This window comes from Typopeltis vanoorti, chromosome 9, assembly GCF_054136105.1.
Source record: "Typopeltis vanoorti isolate ZY-2024b chromosome 9, IOZ_Tvanoo_1.0, whole genome shotgun sequence".
In the NCBI taxonomy this organism is placed as follows: Eukaryota; Metazoa; Arthropoda; class Arachnida; order Uropygi; family Thelyphonidae; genus Typopeltis; species Typopeltis vanoorti.
Window position 1 is genome coordinate 77,483,147 of NC_143557.1, and position 17,816 is coordinate 77,500,962.

Consider the following 17,816-nt stretch of genomic DNA (forward strand, 5'->3'; position numbering starts at 1 on the left):
ATGCCAACAACCAACATTCCTATTAAAAAGCAAAAATAAAAATTCATTTTGTGAAAAAATAGCAAAAATCTAACCAAAAACAACAGTAAATATCCAAATATCAAAAATAGAATCAACAAAAAATTAATCAATGAAATAGCAGTAATCACAAAAATTCAATCAACAAAAAACCATAAAGCCAACTAAAAACAACAGTAACTAGTTGGTTATTACTGTTGTTTCTATAAATCTACAATAATCCTCTGAACAAAACAAGAAATCAAAATTTTTTTAATGGAAAACCACAAAAATCCAGCTAACAAAACAAGAAATCAAAAATTATTTAATTGAAAACTACAAAAATTCAGCTAATAAAACAAATCAATAAAAATCCATTTAGTGGAAAACTACAAAAATCCAACAAAAGAAATCAACAAAAATTGTTTAGTAGAAAACAACAAAAATCGAGCTAACAAAACAAGAAATCAAAAAAAAATATATTTAACATAAAACCACTACAATCCAGCTAACAAAACAAGAAATCAACAAAAAATATATTTGATATGAAACCACAACAATCCAGCTAACAAAAGAAGAAATCAATAAAAGGCAAGCTAACAAAACAAGAAATCAACAAAGAATCACAAAACAAGAAATCAACAGAAATCCTCTTGACAAAAAGCAAAATCCAGCTAACAAACCAAGAAATCTATAAAGAATCACAAAACTCTAGATAGTAAAACAAGAAATCCAGTTAACAAAAACCACAAAAATCCAGCTGACAAAACAAGAAATGAAGAAAAATTGAGTTAACCAAAACTTGGTTAAAATAAAACCAGAAAAATCAAGTTAATAAAACCCAAATCAAGAAGAACTCAGTTAACATGAAGCTGCAAAAATCAATCCAGTTAACAAAAGTAAATCAACAAAAATCCAATTATTTTAAAAAATTCAAAAGGCTGGTTAGCAAAAACAAGATATCAACAAAAATCATAAAATCTTTAAAAAAACGATAAAAATTTAATTAACAAAAAAATCTGAATAATAAACAAGAAAGCCCTCAACAAAAAGCATTTTAAAAAACATAAAAATCAGGGTTTTGTGTGAGATAAAGCTCCATAAATTCAGCCAAGGATTACTTGTTATTCAGTTAGAACATTTTTCATATCATGGAAAATGTTCGAACTGAATGCAGCAACAGTCATCAATATTTGTTTCTTGTGTAGTTTTAAATTTAAACTATTTATCCTACATTCACATTTCGATAGAAATCATGTTATTTTTTCAGTAATATCCTCTTGATAAAGCATTAAACTATGTTTTCCAATAAATTCTAGTAAACATACATTTAATTATAAATTAAAGATACCAAGGAATTATATACTTGGTTTAATTCTTTATCCAAGTGTAGTCAAACAAAGTTTGCACCTGAAGTTTTTTTTTTTTTTTTTTTTTTTTTTTTTTTTTTTTTTTTTTCCAGGACTGGGGCAACTTGTAGTAAAGGTGGTATGACTTCACATCACTTGCCTTAGTATCCCATAATGCAAAGCACATCTCCTTGCAGACATGTATAATACTATGCATTATGGGAATGGTCACTACCCAGACCGGTTTCGACCTTTATTGAGGATCTCATCAGTGGGAGCTGGACCCAGAGCTGATACCAAGGTTGAAGTAATGTAGAAGTCATATTTTTCATATACGAGTTGCCAAAAGGTGTCACACCTTATTATTAAAATACTCTGGATTAGAGATAGTTAGTTGTTGAAAGTTTTTCCACTTGGTTATAATATAAATTAAAGATACCAAGAAATTATATACTTGGATAAAGGATTAAACCAAGTATATAATTTCTTGGTATCTTTAATTTATAGTATAACCAAGTGGAAAAACTTTCAACATACATTTAATTAAGATAAATTCTATATTAAAAAAAATATGCAACTTTTTGTACTCTAGATATGAGTATGAAAGAGTGATGGTTCTCACGAATTTCGTGTGTTATATCTCCTAATGTAAAATATGACAAGTATTTCATCCCCTAGTGATGATACAACATAATCATATCATTAATAATATATGCATATCTATAGTTATTTATCTGCAACTCAGTTAGCAGTGATGTGTTAAGTATATATGATCAGTCATGGACTAGTGATATTGTCTAGGACAGTGTTTCAAACTTTTGTGATATGACCCATGATAAAAAAAAAAAAAATGAGAGGTTGAATTCTTGGAGTTTACTCCACCTTTACCATGACTTGTACTGTTGTTGGATTACCTCTAGATTAAATGTCCCTCTATAGTGATGATCATACCCTCCCACCCCAATACATGCTATATTGCAGATACAAGAAAAACAACTAGCTTTATTATATTACTAAATACAGTATAGAAACAGAGTCTGTGTACTTTATATGTAGTGACAGTGGAAATTGGAGACAAATGGAAAGAAAACAACCTAGCATAATGGAAAAACACTGCAAACAGGCAAAGTTTTATTGTAGTGCCAAACACTATCTAACTAAATGCATTGTCCTAACACCCTGTTTCATATTTTTGCCTTTTTCATATTTTAAATTTTTTAAAGCTGTTGATTGGAGAGTGGGTATGCTAACCACTCAGCCAACCAGGCCGGCTTGATGACAGGAAAGAGACTCAGAGGATGACCAAGGTCTTGGTGGATTGATTCAGTCAGAAGTGCCTTAGGTGCATGAAATGTTAACTAATATTGAAGTGCTGACAAGTAATAGGCTAATTTGGGAAGAAAATTGTTGATAAGGGATTAATGATGTGAATTTAATCATGTCACCTGCTCTTGAGGGTTCATATCAGAAATTGATGATCATGATGATGTTAAAAGAAAAACTGGTTGCAATGTGACCTGCAGTTTGGGTCAGGATATAACAAAATGTATTTCTGGGTATCATGATAACTTATCATGTAAAGATTACCTTGCTAATGAATTGCTTACCTAAAGAATGCACGTATTTATTTTGGAATGTTATTTTGTTTTGGTGAGATCATTTTCATTGTCAGGGAATAAGGACTTGAATATCTAGCATTGTATTTTTTTTTTTTTTTTTTTTTTTTTTTTTTTTTTTTTGTGAACCTTGTGGCACAACTGTTCAGAAACATAACTGCACATCAGCACCATTAAAGAAAAGAAAAATTGCATAAGGGACACATTCCTAAAATCCTTCTTCCAATAACCTCAATAAAATTGTGTTTTGTTTGGCCTGTATCAGGTAGTTCATGAACATAATAGACTGCTGCATTTGGGTTTACTGATTTTGTTACTTGAAACATTGCCATTCTAGACAACTGGTTTTTGGATTAAGTTGGCTTAAGCAGGAATGTTATATCAGATATTAGAATTATCAGATATTGAAGGTAGTGCATAGAATTTCACATAAATCTTTAGAAAAATGTATAATAAACTCTGTTTTGTTCAGTGAGAAAAGTTTATGCTGGTGTATAATTACCTCAGCAACAATCTAGAGTATTTTAGATTTGACAAGCATAGCATAGCATGATTATCACAACAACTAGAGTTCTCTGATTTTTCAGAATTTGCTAACTAGCATTGTGTAATAAACGTTTCATTGCACGAGTTTAATTTTAATTGAATAACCAATTTTTTTTGACAACAAATAATCTAATTTGAAGAATGTTCTTAAATTTCCTAAAGGGAACAGTTGAAAGTTTATTTTTCACTTGGTTAGACTATAATAAATTTAGTTTAATCCTTTTTCCAAGTGTGAGCAAACAAAGTTTGCATCTGAAAATATCTTCAGGACTGAATATGGTGTTGTACTACCTTACCAAGGTAAGGTAGTACAACACCGGGCAACTCGTAGCAAAGGTGGACCAAGCTAACAACACTCCTATCCCAGTATCTCCCATAATGCAAAACACATCTCCTTGCAGATATGTATAATGTTATGCATTAAGGGATTGGCCACTACCCAGACTAGTTTCGACCTTTATTGAGGTCTCTTCAGTGGGAGCCAGGTCCAGAGATGGAGATACCAGGCAGAAGCAATAGCGAGGTCATCTTTACCTATAGGAGTTGCCAAAAGGTGTGCCACCTTTTTTATTAAATTACTCTGGATTTAGAGAAAGATGTTGAAAGTTTATTTTTCACTTGGTTAGACTATAATAATTTAGCTTAATCCTTTAGCCAAGTGTGAGCAAATAAAGTTTGCGCTTGAAAATATCTTCAGGACTGAATATGGTGTTGTACTACCTTACCGAGGTAAGGTAGTACAACACCACATTCAGTCCTGAAGATATTTTCAGGCGCAAACTTTGTTTGCTCACACTTGGATAAAGGATTAAACTAAATTTATTAAAGGGAACAGTGTTTCTTAAATGCCAGTTTCACTTCACTGAGATACAAAGCAGCACTTGTAGTGTAGCTTATGTTTAATTTTTTATTTCCCAAATAAATAAAACATCTTCCTCTTTGTATCAAGTTAATATTCATTGTTGAGAAACCTCGAGACAAACCAAGACACTGGTCACTATCGCTATTTTAAGTATGCACAGAAGTTGCATTCATAAAAAATTACACAAATTATGTATAATATTTGAACTTTATGGTAGGGAGTTTCATTATAGGCTTCCACACCCTATGGATCTCCAATTAAAAAGGTAGCAAGATTGTTGTCTTTTCAACCAGTTCCATGGATATTTATATTCACATGACCTTAATGATTATTAAGATTATATGAATGAATATATATATAATAATTAATTTTATTTAAAAAAAATTAATGCTTTTGTGTTTCTTTTCTTTTCTTTTAAGAAATGATTTCTCATCAGAAGACTCACTTACACCATATGTTCAATATCATGGCTCCAGACTAAACATACGTCAAGTTAGAGAGAGTCAACCTAAAAGATTTGGAGATATGCCACATGAAGAATATCCCCTTCATACCTCAGGAATATTTTCTCAGCTAGTAGAAACAAAATTATATGTTAAGAAGATGGAAAGAGCTATGCAAACTGTTTTAATTAAAGGACATTATAGTATAATATATAATCCTCTTTTATCATTATCAGTATTAGAACCAAATCAAGAGGGAGGGTGCAGCCACAGTATTAGAGAGACAGTGGCTCATTCTGCCTTACAAAAACAATGTCTAATTGCAATAAATGCAGGATTTTTCAAAATGGATTCAGGCGAATGCCTAGGTTTGCTTATTTTAACTCATTAATTGATCAGCAAATTGATTTGTTTTTCTTTTCTTTTTTTTTAAGAGAAATTAATTTAGGTGACTAATATAATTTGAGAATTATGAAATTAATTAATATTCCAAAAACAATTTAGTAATAATGCTAAAATTTTAAATATATTGTATTTATTTCAGTAATTCAGTAAATTACTTCAGTAAAAAGACTTTTGGGATGTCATTGATATATGGAAAGAATCAAAAGATCATGTTGCAGAATGTTGCATCTGTTTAACAAATGTCTTTGCTGAAAAGCAAACAGTTGATATCATACCTCAGTTAATCTGCTATAAGATCAATGTTTCATTTTTTAGATCTTCTGTCACCTGCTCTATCTTTATTACAAAATGTTGCAATATTGACTAACATTCTAATTCCAGTTTATCATCATCAATTAATTTATCTAAACTACAGCTGAACTGCTTGGATATTATTTTCAGTAATAGAACTTCTTAGCTATAGGAACAAAACTTTCTAATTTGATTGTTTTCTGATTATAAACAACATGCTGGCTTTGCATTATGAAACAAAGAATGGAATTTGTTGCTGCTATGATGTAGATGGCTTTTTTTTTACAGAACAAAGTTCATAAGCCAAATGATTTGCACTTATTTGTGGAATCTTCCAAAATAAGTCTGAAAGCAATTTTTATTGCATAACAGTGGGGTGGAGTCTAGGAGAATGATGGTGACTAGTGGAGTACCTCAGGGGTCAGTACTACAGCCACTACTCTTTAATTTGTATATCAATGACAGGGAAAGATTTAAGAGGGGATGTTCAGTTGTTTGTTAATGATGCAAAGCTGGGGAGAGCAATAGTTGATAAAGGTGATGTAGATATACTGCAGGATGATTTAAATAAATTGGCATTAATGTTGCAAAATGTAAGGTTATGCACTTTTTTGTTGAAAAGGTTGCATATGGTGTATCATATTGATGGTATTGGATTGCAGGAAATTGATGAGGCTAGGGACTTGGGGATAATGGTAGACAAAGAGTTAGTTCAGAGGGCATATTGCAAAATAGTAAAATAGCTCAGCGAATTACTTGGATGTTGAAAAACACACTAACAAGTAAAGATAGGAAGTTATTATCCCTCTTTATAAGGCTATGATTGGCCATATCTTGACTACTGTGCACAGATTTGATCACCTGGATTTTTTGGGGACCTATCAACAAAGTTTAGTTGATAGGCAGAAAAAAAGGAACATGATAGAAACTTAAGATATTAAAGGGGTTTTATAAAATTAATGCAAGCAAAATTTTTCAATATATGACAAATAGTCAGAGAACTAGTTGCCATCCGTGGAAGTTGTGTGAAAGTGTGGTTAGTAAGGGTGTATGGGCAGATTTTTTGAGTGGAGAGAGAGAGAGAGAGAGAGAGAGTGGTAAGTGAGTGGAATGGATTGCCAGAATTGGTTAAGTTTCCTGACAATGAATGAATTCAAGGAGAGGTATGATAGGATTTGTAATTCTAAGGTGGAGGAGTCAAGAAAGGACACAGTTTTGAAGCCTTGCTGGTCCCAAGCCCAGAGAAATGGGGAGGATTAGCGAGAGGCCAACCACCCCTCCTGTAAAAATACCTCTGGTTACGAAACAAGCACCACAGAAGCTTCAGAATTCGGACGCTTTTGTGACAATGATTACTAATCATTTTGGAACCTGGAACATGTGCAGTTTGATGAAAGAGGGTGCTCTTTTTAATGTGACGAATATCTTACGACAGTATAAAATTGGACTGTGTGCTGTACAAGAGGCTCGTTGGCCAGGCCACGGCTCGACCCACAATCAGGGGTACACGCTATAGTGGTGACGACAGAGGATGAAAAGTCCTCGGAAGTGCATTTTTAGTTAGTGATAAATTTTTGTGTAATATTTTAGATTTTAAACCTGTGAACAATCAACTGTGTGCTATTATAGTTAAGGGACATTTTCAAAATGTATCTATTGTGAACTGTTATGCACCTATGGAAGAGAGCTCGGAGGAAGCTAAAGATTGTTTTTATCAAGCTCTTGAGCGTACCTGTGCTAATCTACCATCTTATGACGTCAAGTTAGTGGTAGGAGATTTCAATGCAAAGCTGGGGAGAGAGCGTGCATGGCACCCTTTCATGGGTAGTGAGAGTCTACATGAGGAGTGCAGCGATAACGGGACCTGACTTGTGAGTTTTGCCTCAGCCACGGGATGCTTTGTAAAGAGCACTATGTTCACACACAAAGACGTCTACAAGCAGACCTGGAGATCGCTGGACGGTAGAACAGCTAACCAAATAGACCATGTGCTAGTGTATCGGTGTCACCACAGCTCCATCACGGATGTGAGGAGTTTCAGAGGAATAGACGGAGATAGCGACCACTACCTGGTAGCCTACGATTTCAGGCACAGAATCGCGGTTCAGAAGCCTTCATGTCCTACTACACGACCTACATGGGACTTGGACAAGTTGAAAACAGCGGAAGGCAAGTAGGCTTTCCAGCTAGAGCTGCAGAATTGTTTTGAGGAGCTACAGGAGGAGGGTGATCCAAATGGGATGTGGAATACCATCAAAAATACGGTCGTGTCGGCTGTCTCAAGAACTGTGGGAAAGAGAAGAAGAAGAAAGGCATGGTTTAATAGAGAGTGTGAAGAAGCTATAGCAAAACAAAGGGACGTCCCATGTGTACATGTCTATGCAGGGAAAAGCGAAAGTATCTTAATGAGAAGGTCGCCAGCATAGAGAGAAATAGGGTGGTGAATAATGGGCAGGAAATGTGTCGGGCGATCAAAGGCATGCAAGGTGCACAGACACAAGTGGCAACCATAAGAGATGAGAGTGGAAATCTTCTAACAAACTCAAACGATGCCCTCTCTCAGTGGCATAGATATTTTTAGAACTTGCTGAACATCAATGTTAGAACGGCAATTCCGGTGAACCATACTCCTTACCAAACTGCTGAACCACATGTTGAAGAGCTGACGCTTAGTGAGATTACTTATACTGTCCGCATGCTGAAAAATAATAAGGCTCCAGGATTAGACTGCATTCCGGCAGAGCTTCTGAAGAATGGCAGGGACATCCTGCTGGAGCAGTTGCACCTGCTCATCTTGTTGCTCTGGTGAGAAGAACGGCTGCTGGACAAGTGGAAGGAGTTGTTGATCACCCCTCTGTATAAGAAAGGAGATAAGTCTCAATGCTGCAACTATAGGGGTATCTCACTGTTGATGACTGGCTACAAGGTGCTGTCTAACATCATGTTAATGCGCTTCACACTATATGCAGAAGAGTGTCTTGGTGACTACCAGATGGGCTTCAAGAGGAACCGTTCTACAATAGACCAACTCTTCATGCTGCACCAAGTTTTTGAAAAGTGCTGGGAATATAACTTGGAAGTCCATAATATCTTCATAGACTCTTCTAAAGCCTATGACTCAATTATACGCCCAAAAATGTGGCAGGTGTTAGAAGAACTGGGAATTCCTCGAAAACTTCAAAAAATGGTGCAGGTGTGTGTGGCTGGTTCGAGAGCAAGAGTGAAAGCATAAGGTGACTTGTCGGACCCGTTTCAAATACAGACTAGCGTGAAGCAGGGTGATTATTAATAATATGCCTTGTTTCCATAGTCTGATTATTGCTTCCACTTTTCTGATCTTAGCACTTGCTCTGATCTGAAATTATTCTCACTGGGATGATCCTTTATTCCCCGCTCCACTCAAAACCCTTGATCCTTATTCAAACTCTGTTTTTCCAACAATTGTACTGAAGCAGTCCATTAAAAAAACTTCAGCATACATCCAATAGCTCAAGGCAAAAACTCCAGATTCTCACTCATCTTCACTATAGCTGGTAACAGCTGGGAGGAAAAAAGAGCAGATTTTGTAAGGACCAAATGCAAAAAACTTGCCTCCTAATCAAATGGCATTCAAACCTTCTGATCCCACAGGGACCAGAATGTTCAACAGCTGGGATTGTGTCCCACTGCAAAGCTATGGGACACAGCTTCTGTCCTTCCATGCTTCCACTCTCTCTCTCTCTCTCTCTCACACATATCCTGATGATACAATGATAACATCTCCTAAAAATGAGGCAGCCCTATTGGCATCAGTCTTCTCCCTCCCCCAACTCTTGTTTTAGATGACCAAGACAAACCTCCTCCCACTTTTTCATCAACTCGCTGCAGTATGCACCCTCTGATCTTTTGTTAGAAAGGCATCAGAAAAATACTCAATAGCCTTAATACAAGTCTCCTAATCATTGAGGTGCCTGTATTTGTACTAAAAGCTTTTGCTCCATCTTGTACATTCTTGTATTTCCTTGTACTGGCTGTCATACTCATCTGGCATCTGTTCAACAGCTTGGAAGCAAATACCATATATGTTGGCGTATAGGATGACCGACGTATAAGACGAGGCCTAAATTTTAGGCTATTTTTAGGTTTTATGCTTATGTCGGTTGTATATAAAATGACCCCCAATTTCTTCTTTCTTGCATTAATGCAACGTTAGGTATTGTTGTTATATCCATTATTTTTATATCTATGCATGTCCGTTATTTTTTTGCATAGCATAGATTTAGTATTTACATGAATTACCCTAATTAAAAGTGATTAGTCCCAATTTAGGATTATTAAAATTGTTATTTAAAATCATGGAATCAGCAACAAAATGAAGAAAGTATGAAGCTCGATTTAAAATAAGGGTAATTGAAATGGCAAAGCAAACTAATTACTGTGCTGCTGCAAGAAAGTTTGACATAACCGAGAGGATGGTAAGAGAATGGAGGAAGAAAGAAGATATTTTTAAAAAATTGCCAAAGAAAATATGTGCGATGAGAACGGGGGTCACCTGATGGTGCAACTGGAAAATCACGTTGCAGAATGGGTATTCGAACAAAGGCAGAATGGCTATCTTGTTACAAGAAATATGATTAAAGCTTATGCACTAAAACGGTCAAGATTGAATTCTTGAATTCGGATGAAAGTATAGAATTTCAAGCTACTTCAGGATGGTATAACTGTTTTATGAACAGCAAAATCTGCTAATACAACAAAAAAAAAAAAATTGCTCAAAAACTACCATCAGATCTTAACCACAAACATCTGCTTGAACAAATCATTTAAAGATCACACTAGAAGAGTGGAATAATTGGATGTTGACTGGTGAAAAATCATTTACAAATGGTGGATCTATGCACGCTACATCACTTGATATGTTGTGAAATTTTGTGATCAAAGCATGGAATAAAGTAAAAGTAGACTGTAATAAAATCATTTAAAAAAGTGTGGTATCTCTAATCTAATGGATGGTAAGGAAGACGATCTGTTGTGGGACACAGATGATGATGATCAAAACGAAATCAATTCACTGGATTCAAACTGGGATCCATATGATGATTATTTAAACAATGAATCTGAAGAACATGAAAATTGGGGTTAATAATTATTATTATTTGTTTTTTAAGACTTACATCTCTTGTAATATTTTAAATAAATTTATGTAACAAAAAATTAATCTGATTTGTTTATAAACACTGCCTATTTTCTTATATAATGATGTATTGTAACTACCTAAATATTCATCCAAGAAATTAAGCTTCCCTTTTTATACTTGTCATATAAGACGACTCATGATTTTGAGGGGTTTTCTGTAGTATTTGAGAGTAGTCCCATACCCCGACATATATGGTAACTCAACTCTCAAATATAATGGAAAAAGTCAACAACGGCCAACTTCCTCACTACCTGGAGACTCGCCAGTTAGGTAGCAATTACCAATATAGATTCTGCCATTCTTCCTTCACAGCAGTCTTACTCAAGCTATGGAAAAGTTTGGAGAAACTCGAGTGGGTGCACCAGATATTTCCAATGCATTTGATCGTGATTAGTATTGTGGCCTTTTTATCAAGCTGCTTTTTTATAGTATTCCTCCTACCCTTTATGAGTGGATTGCCTCTCCAGTTGTTCATTGTGGGTCAAGAGAGTGGAAGGAGGGCAAAGCAATTCCTTCGCATAAAGGAGGATCTAAGTCTGCGGTAGCAAATTATAGATCAATCAATATCTCAGGAGTGGTGATAAAAGTACTGGAAAAGTTGGTCAAAATCAGAATTCAGGAATGGGTGGATACGAATAGGATACTCTATATGCTCTTTTTGTCTAATTTCCAAACTTCTAGATGTTTGCCTTATGTAAATAAGGCTACAAGAACATGGAATATCGTGAACTCCAGAGCGTTTTGAAAGGGTTGTGGTCCTTAGGTGAATGTAAAAGAGCTCATATAATCACAATGAACTTGAAAGCCACTCTTATGCCATGAGATTTCAGGAGATTGTCAATTTTGAGAGAAAGTCTGCCAATATAAGGGATGGACACCAAGGCTTTGTTGCAAAAGTATTCCATTTTCTTAGAATATTCATTGTTCACCAATGGTTAGAGAAAATAATGTAATTCTTCTTTTAGTGTTTCTTCATCTCCTGTAATAGAGATCGCCCCTCTTTTTTTTTTTTGCAGCATACGTACAATACCTAATTTTTGCGATACATGGCGCAATGAAGAGAAATGTAGATAATGACTTGTATGAGTAGGCTTATGGTATATGCTAAGAGAGAAGCCTCCTTCTGCTTTTTTCGAAATTAAAACATCTAGGAAAAGTAATTTTCCTTCATTTTCAAGTTCTAAAGTGAATTTATTATGATAGAAGGAGTTAATAGATGAAAGATAATTGTGTAATGCCACCACACTGTGTTTTCAGATTATAAATATGTGATCTATGTATCTCCACCAAAATGACTGTTTTGGATTTGTAGATAGCAGGAAATCTTTATCAAAGTTGTCTCTGAATAAGTCAGCACATGGAGGGAATAGAGGACTTCCCATTTCAAGGCCAGGTAGTTGTTTGTAGCTTTTCCCATTCCATCGGAAATAATTTGAGTTGAGATAAGATGTTGAGACAATGTCTAAATAGTTGGGAGATGTCAGGAGGGAACCTATTAAATCCAGTATTAGTTATCATTTGTCACATTCATTTTTTGGTCAAAAAATTTACATAACTCATCATGATGTTTGTGAATGTTTTTTAGGTGGATGAATTGCATCGCTCTCTGTAAGACCATGACAAAGTTCCATGTTTGGTCTCTAGAGTTAGGGCTTCTGAACTAAAAAAAAATCTTAGTTAATCCACTCTATTAATGTGCTGTAGATTTATAACCTTTCACAGGGGAAAGTTACACATCAAAATATTTGGTTTCATCTCGCGTGGCAGTGAAGTACCACTTCTCACTAATTATTTGTTATCCGATTCTCTCGTGGAAATTGATTCAGATAATCATTAGATCCCTTTAAACTATACTTTACATTGTAAATATTTTTCTTTAATTAATCCAAATTATCTTTTGCAAATCTTAAAATAGAAATAACTATAACATATGGTCTCTACTAATTTAGATAAAGTAGGAAAGTAGTTTCTATGTGATGAAACTTTTGCTGATATATATCATTTGTTGTAATCTTTCAAGGGAGCCTATTAAACTCGGTGTTAGTTATCATTTGGCACATTCATTTTTTTGTCAAAAAATCTACATAACTCATCATGATGTTTGTGAATGTTTTTAGGTGGGAGATGAATTGCATCACTCTGTACGACCATTCACTTTGAATGCTTAATATTCTCAGTTTCATGAAATCCACATATCAGATGTGGATTTATCTGAATCAATAAATTTGCTTTTAGTGCATTCTCCCCCCCCCCCTCCCCAAATATATTCCATCTTTATGAATTAGGCCTAGTGGCCTTTACACTGGGTGTAATTCATGAATTTACCTCAGCCTTTACACTCAACTTTAACTTGGCTTCTTATAAACCAAATTTTTGAGTAATCGGGTTGTTAATCCTGTATCTGTAGTGTTTGTTATCTGCCAATTGTGTGGATCTGTTTTGCAGGAGGGTGAAAAAAAAACTATTGTACATGCTGCATTTGATTTATTTGCCAGCCAAGAAATTACTTTCATGTTTCATTGTTATTTTTATAAACTTTACAACAGCTACGCACTTCCTGATAACTGACTCATAAGCAAAACCACATGATCTAGTGGGTGTTACTTGACTGATATCACCAGAAAGCTGTCAGTCAAGTGATGTGCCATACAGACAACTAGAACCATTATACAGGTACACACACACAGTGAAGTTGCCTTTTCATGGTTTTTCTTAGCAGTGTTTCTTGAAATGAGTTTGTTATAATGTTATTGTAATACTGTTTGTAGTTATGGCATGTTAATTTTCTTTTTTCTACAATTCATGCATGTTCATGTTTCTTAGAAATTGGAGTTTATTTTTTATGATGAATGTGGTGTTGTACATTGGCATGTTTTTGAGGATGAGGTAGGCATATGTACTTACTTTTGAAGGTGGAGAAGGTGTAGATGTTTTTTAAAATTTCGTCTCTATAACATTTTTTTATTGTGGTATTGTAAGATTAAATACAGCTGTAAAATGGCATTAAAAATGCAGAAGAAATGGAATGCTAACAAGAACAGTGTAGTATTGAACAAGAAAGTTTTCTCCACTAAAGATGATATTGAGGAGGATATTGAAAAATATTTAACCTCCAAAATCACTAGGTTAAAGCAGATTATTAGACAGATGATGAAGGAATTACAGAAAGTTGAATGGTGTTTAGAGGAACACACGGAGAATAAAAAAAAGTTCAGCAGCAAAATAGAAAATAACAAAGCACAAAATCGGGTAAGTTAGCGCATCATGATAAAAACTGGGTAAGCAAAGTTTTTGTAAAAAGAAGGATGTTATTTGGTATGGTGACTCTATCATTAAACATGCCATTGATGAGTGGGTTATAAGTTTTCCTGGAACAGAAATGAAAAAAATAGCATAAGCAATTCAAAAAGAAAAGCAAAAGAGGTCATAATTCTGGTAGGCACCAATGACTTAACTAGCAATAAATTCATTTAGAGAGGATATATGAAAAGGTTGTTGCATTGAAAGTGAGAGTAATGAATGAGGAAGTAAAATTCATTAGTATATTACCTAGATATGAAGGCTAATGATTTGATGCATAGGCTGTGTAGAAGGAATGGATGCGAATTTTTGGATGTGTGGATTTGTACAAGAGGGACGGCCTACAATTGAATGCGTTTGGCATCAAGAGTCTTGAAAAATTATTAATTGATATGAGACCTAACACAGAGAATCTGAATTCTGATGGGAGGAATCATGAGAATCTGTGTGTAAGAATGGCAATGTTAGGTAATTGTGTTAATGATGGAAATGATTATGAAGAGAGAATGATTCTGTGTTTTTATCCAGTTTGGACCTATCAAGCATGTGTAAAGATGTCTGCATAAGTAAGGAACTAGATAAGAACAGATCTGCAAGTTGTTGAACTGTGTCACACAGACCACAGATAAGAGTACAAAAAAGCATGCAGGTAACTTATGTATGTTACCTTGGTTAATATATTGTTACCTTGGTTAATATATGGGACCTCATATTGTAGGCATTTACCTGTCTATCAGAAGCAGACATTAACTGGTATCGAGTTCAAATGGTATAGTATTTTTAGAAAAGGGGAAGGGATTTGCTAATGATATCAAATGACTTGAATCCAGTTGGAGTTGGAGACCTGTGACTGCAATAATAATAACAGTTTCTCATGTGGCAATGAGTTTAAAGCCATCTGGTGTGGAGTGGAGACTAACAAGATCAAATACATAGTGGAGTATTGTTACAGACTTGGTGGATAAGTTGCTAGTGACAAAGAAATCCATCACCAAATAAAGACAATGGGTGAAAAAAGAGTAATCATAATGGGGGACTAAAAAGACTAAGGAATAAAGAGTAATCCTAATTATCTGAACATTGATTGGGAAGCTGCAAAATCGCATGAGAAGAATGAAACTGAATTTATTGAGCTGTTGCGAGACAACTTCCTCAAGCAGTATGTGACAGAAGGAGCTTGTGGTTAAATAGTGTTAGATCTGCTTATAGTGTCAGAGGGAGTTTCAGTTAAAGATGTAACTATTCTGTTTCTGGTTGGTGACAGTGATCATGTAGTACTCACTTGGGAAGTGGCTAAGTTTATGAATCCATTCAGAAAAGGTTACATGCCGAACTACAAAATAGGAAATTATGACCACCTGAAATGTATGCTGGGTTCTGTGCCATGGTATCAGTTGTTGGATGGGAAGGTTATCAACAGTGTGTGTGGGAAGTGTTTAAAAATACTTAAATGATGTGATATGAGAATGTGTCCCTAGAGTTCAAAGAATAAATAGAGTAGAAGTGAAATGGATGTGTAATCTAATTAAGCAAAAAATTCATAAGAAAAAGATGTGGAAGGAATACCGTGTGTGTATAAGGATGATGCTGGTTATGATAATTATAAGCAGCTGGCCAGAAGAATCACAACTATTGTAAAAGAAACTGGCTCTGCAAGTTAAAGACAACTCAAAAGAATTCTATCATTATGCTGCAAGTTAAAGAAAGAATGAATTTGAAAGAATAACTACTGAGTGCAATTACTCTGCTATCCATTACATAACATTACATGGTATGTAGGTAACTGATGCAGAAGAGATTGTTCAACTAATGAGTAGTCATTTTGCTGAAAGCTATCAACCTGGTATATGCAGCAATATTGAACTCACTGCTACCTCTTCATTGTATGAAGAAACTCATGTGTATGAGGAAGAAGTACTAGAGCTGTTGCACAAACTGAATAAGAATTCTGCAATAGAAACTGATGGGATATCAGCACAGATGCTAAGAGTGTTCAGCTGAACTGGCTATTCCTTTGACCAGTCTATATAATTTGAATCTCAGAACAAGTAAAATTCCACAGGAGTGGAAAGAATGTATGGTAATCTCATTGCACAAGGATTATACCAACAAAGATCAGTGTCTCAGGAGTGGTGGTGAAGATTTTGGAAAAGTTGGGTAAGGCTTGCATTCTCAAATGGGTTGACAGAGAATCTCTACTTTGCAACAAACAGCATGGGTTTACTAAGGGAAGGTCATGTTTTAGCAACTTGCTCACATTCTGTAATAATGTTACCATTGAACTAGACAAGGGGAATGAATACACCATGATACTTTTGAATTTTGCTAAAGCTTTTGATAGAATACAGCATGGAAGATTGTTGCATAAATTGGAGAATACTGGATTATAAATTATTGTCGTGGATAAGAAGATCGCTGGCTGATAGATATCAAAAAGTGGTATATGGGAAGTGTGAATCTGCAAGATTCAAAGTAACCAGTGGTGTGCCTCAAGGATCAGTCCTTGGTCTATTGTTATTCATTCTATACATTAATGATGTTGGGAAGGATTTGACATGTGACATGCAGCTATTTGCTGATAATGTGAAGATAGGTTGGGTAATCAGGAATGCTGCTGATATACAGTACTTGCAGAATGATTTCAGTAGGTTGGAATTATGGGCATGTGAAAATGCCTGTCAGTTGAATGTTAATAAATGTAAGTTCATGCACTTTGGTGTGATTAGATATCCAATGTCGTATTATATTGGTGGGATTATGCTAGAAGAAACTGATGACTTGGAACCTTGAAGTTTTATTCAGCAGGAAGTTAAAGTTCAAGGGTGTCATATATCAAAGACTGTAAATACAATTCGAAGAATAAATCCAGTGCTGAAACAAACCTAGAAATGAACCTGGTTTTCTTGGTGGAGAGTGTCAAAAATGATACCAAGATTGTGGAATACTGATTCACCATGGAATCAGTATTCTGTGGTGAATACTGATTGATCTGCAGCCATCAAATGCCTGTTTTGCTAATTTTTCTTCACCCATTCTATTTAAGTGGCCATAGTACCTTAGATTAGCTCTCCTGACACATTCTTGAATAATGATAATGCTAAGTTCCTTTCTAATGTCTTCATTTTTAATGATTCTGGCATTAATGCCATCAATTCACTCTCCTAATATTTCTCAGAATCCTCGTATCTCTACTGCAAAACTTTTAACTCCCACTTAAGCATTTCTGGTCAAATAACATGTACTCCAACTGCCTATCCACATTTAAAGATTTTGATGGCTTTTTTTATACCTCAAGTTTTGATATGTACTCCTCTTTGCATTCCTCTGGAAAATTTTCTAGTATGGTTCTGTCACTGCTTGATTTGTTTAACAGTTTTTCAAAGTAATTACTCCAGACATCTAGTATATCTTTATCTTCAGTTTTTATGTCACCTTTATCATCTTTGATTCCTTTTACAGTACTCCTTCATTCATTTCTAAGCTTCTTCAATAGCCTCCAGAGCTTTTGCCACCTTCCTGATATTTATTTTCTATATTCTTACCCAAGTCTCTGCATAACTTTTGTTTAGCTACTTTTATACACAGCTTAGCTCTTACATTTTTTTTTCTGTATTCTTTTAGGGCATCTGCTGACTTATTTGCTAGGAACTTTGGTTATGCTTTTTTTCTTTTCCAGGCCTGCTTCATTAACTTCTTGTGTCCACTATGGTGTTCTTATTTTTCTATCCTTGCAAACAACTTCCCCACATTCCTCCCTAGCTGAATGAATCAATGTCTTCTTCAGAGTTTGCCACTGAGACTACAAGGTTTGGTTCTTGTTTTCAATTTGTT

At 34.8% G+C, this 17,816-nt stretch overlaps 1 protein-coding gene across 1 annotated transcript in view; it reads left to right on the forward strand.

Annotated features, from left to right (window-relative positions):
* Nucleotides 1–17,816, forward strand: part of LOC150103170 (N-acetylglucosamine-1-phosphodiester alpha-N-acetylglucosaminidase-like) — a 161,246-nt gene that overhangs the window by 23,281 nt on the left and 120,149 nt on the right. The window contains exon 2 of the mRNA XM_090397524.1: nt 4,790–5,181. Coding sequence (XP_090253650.1) covers nt 4,790–5,181 — 392 coding nt within the window. The remainder of the gene's footprint in view (nt 1–4,789; nt 5,182–17,816) is intronic.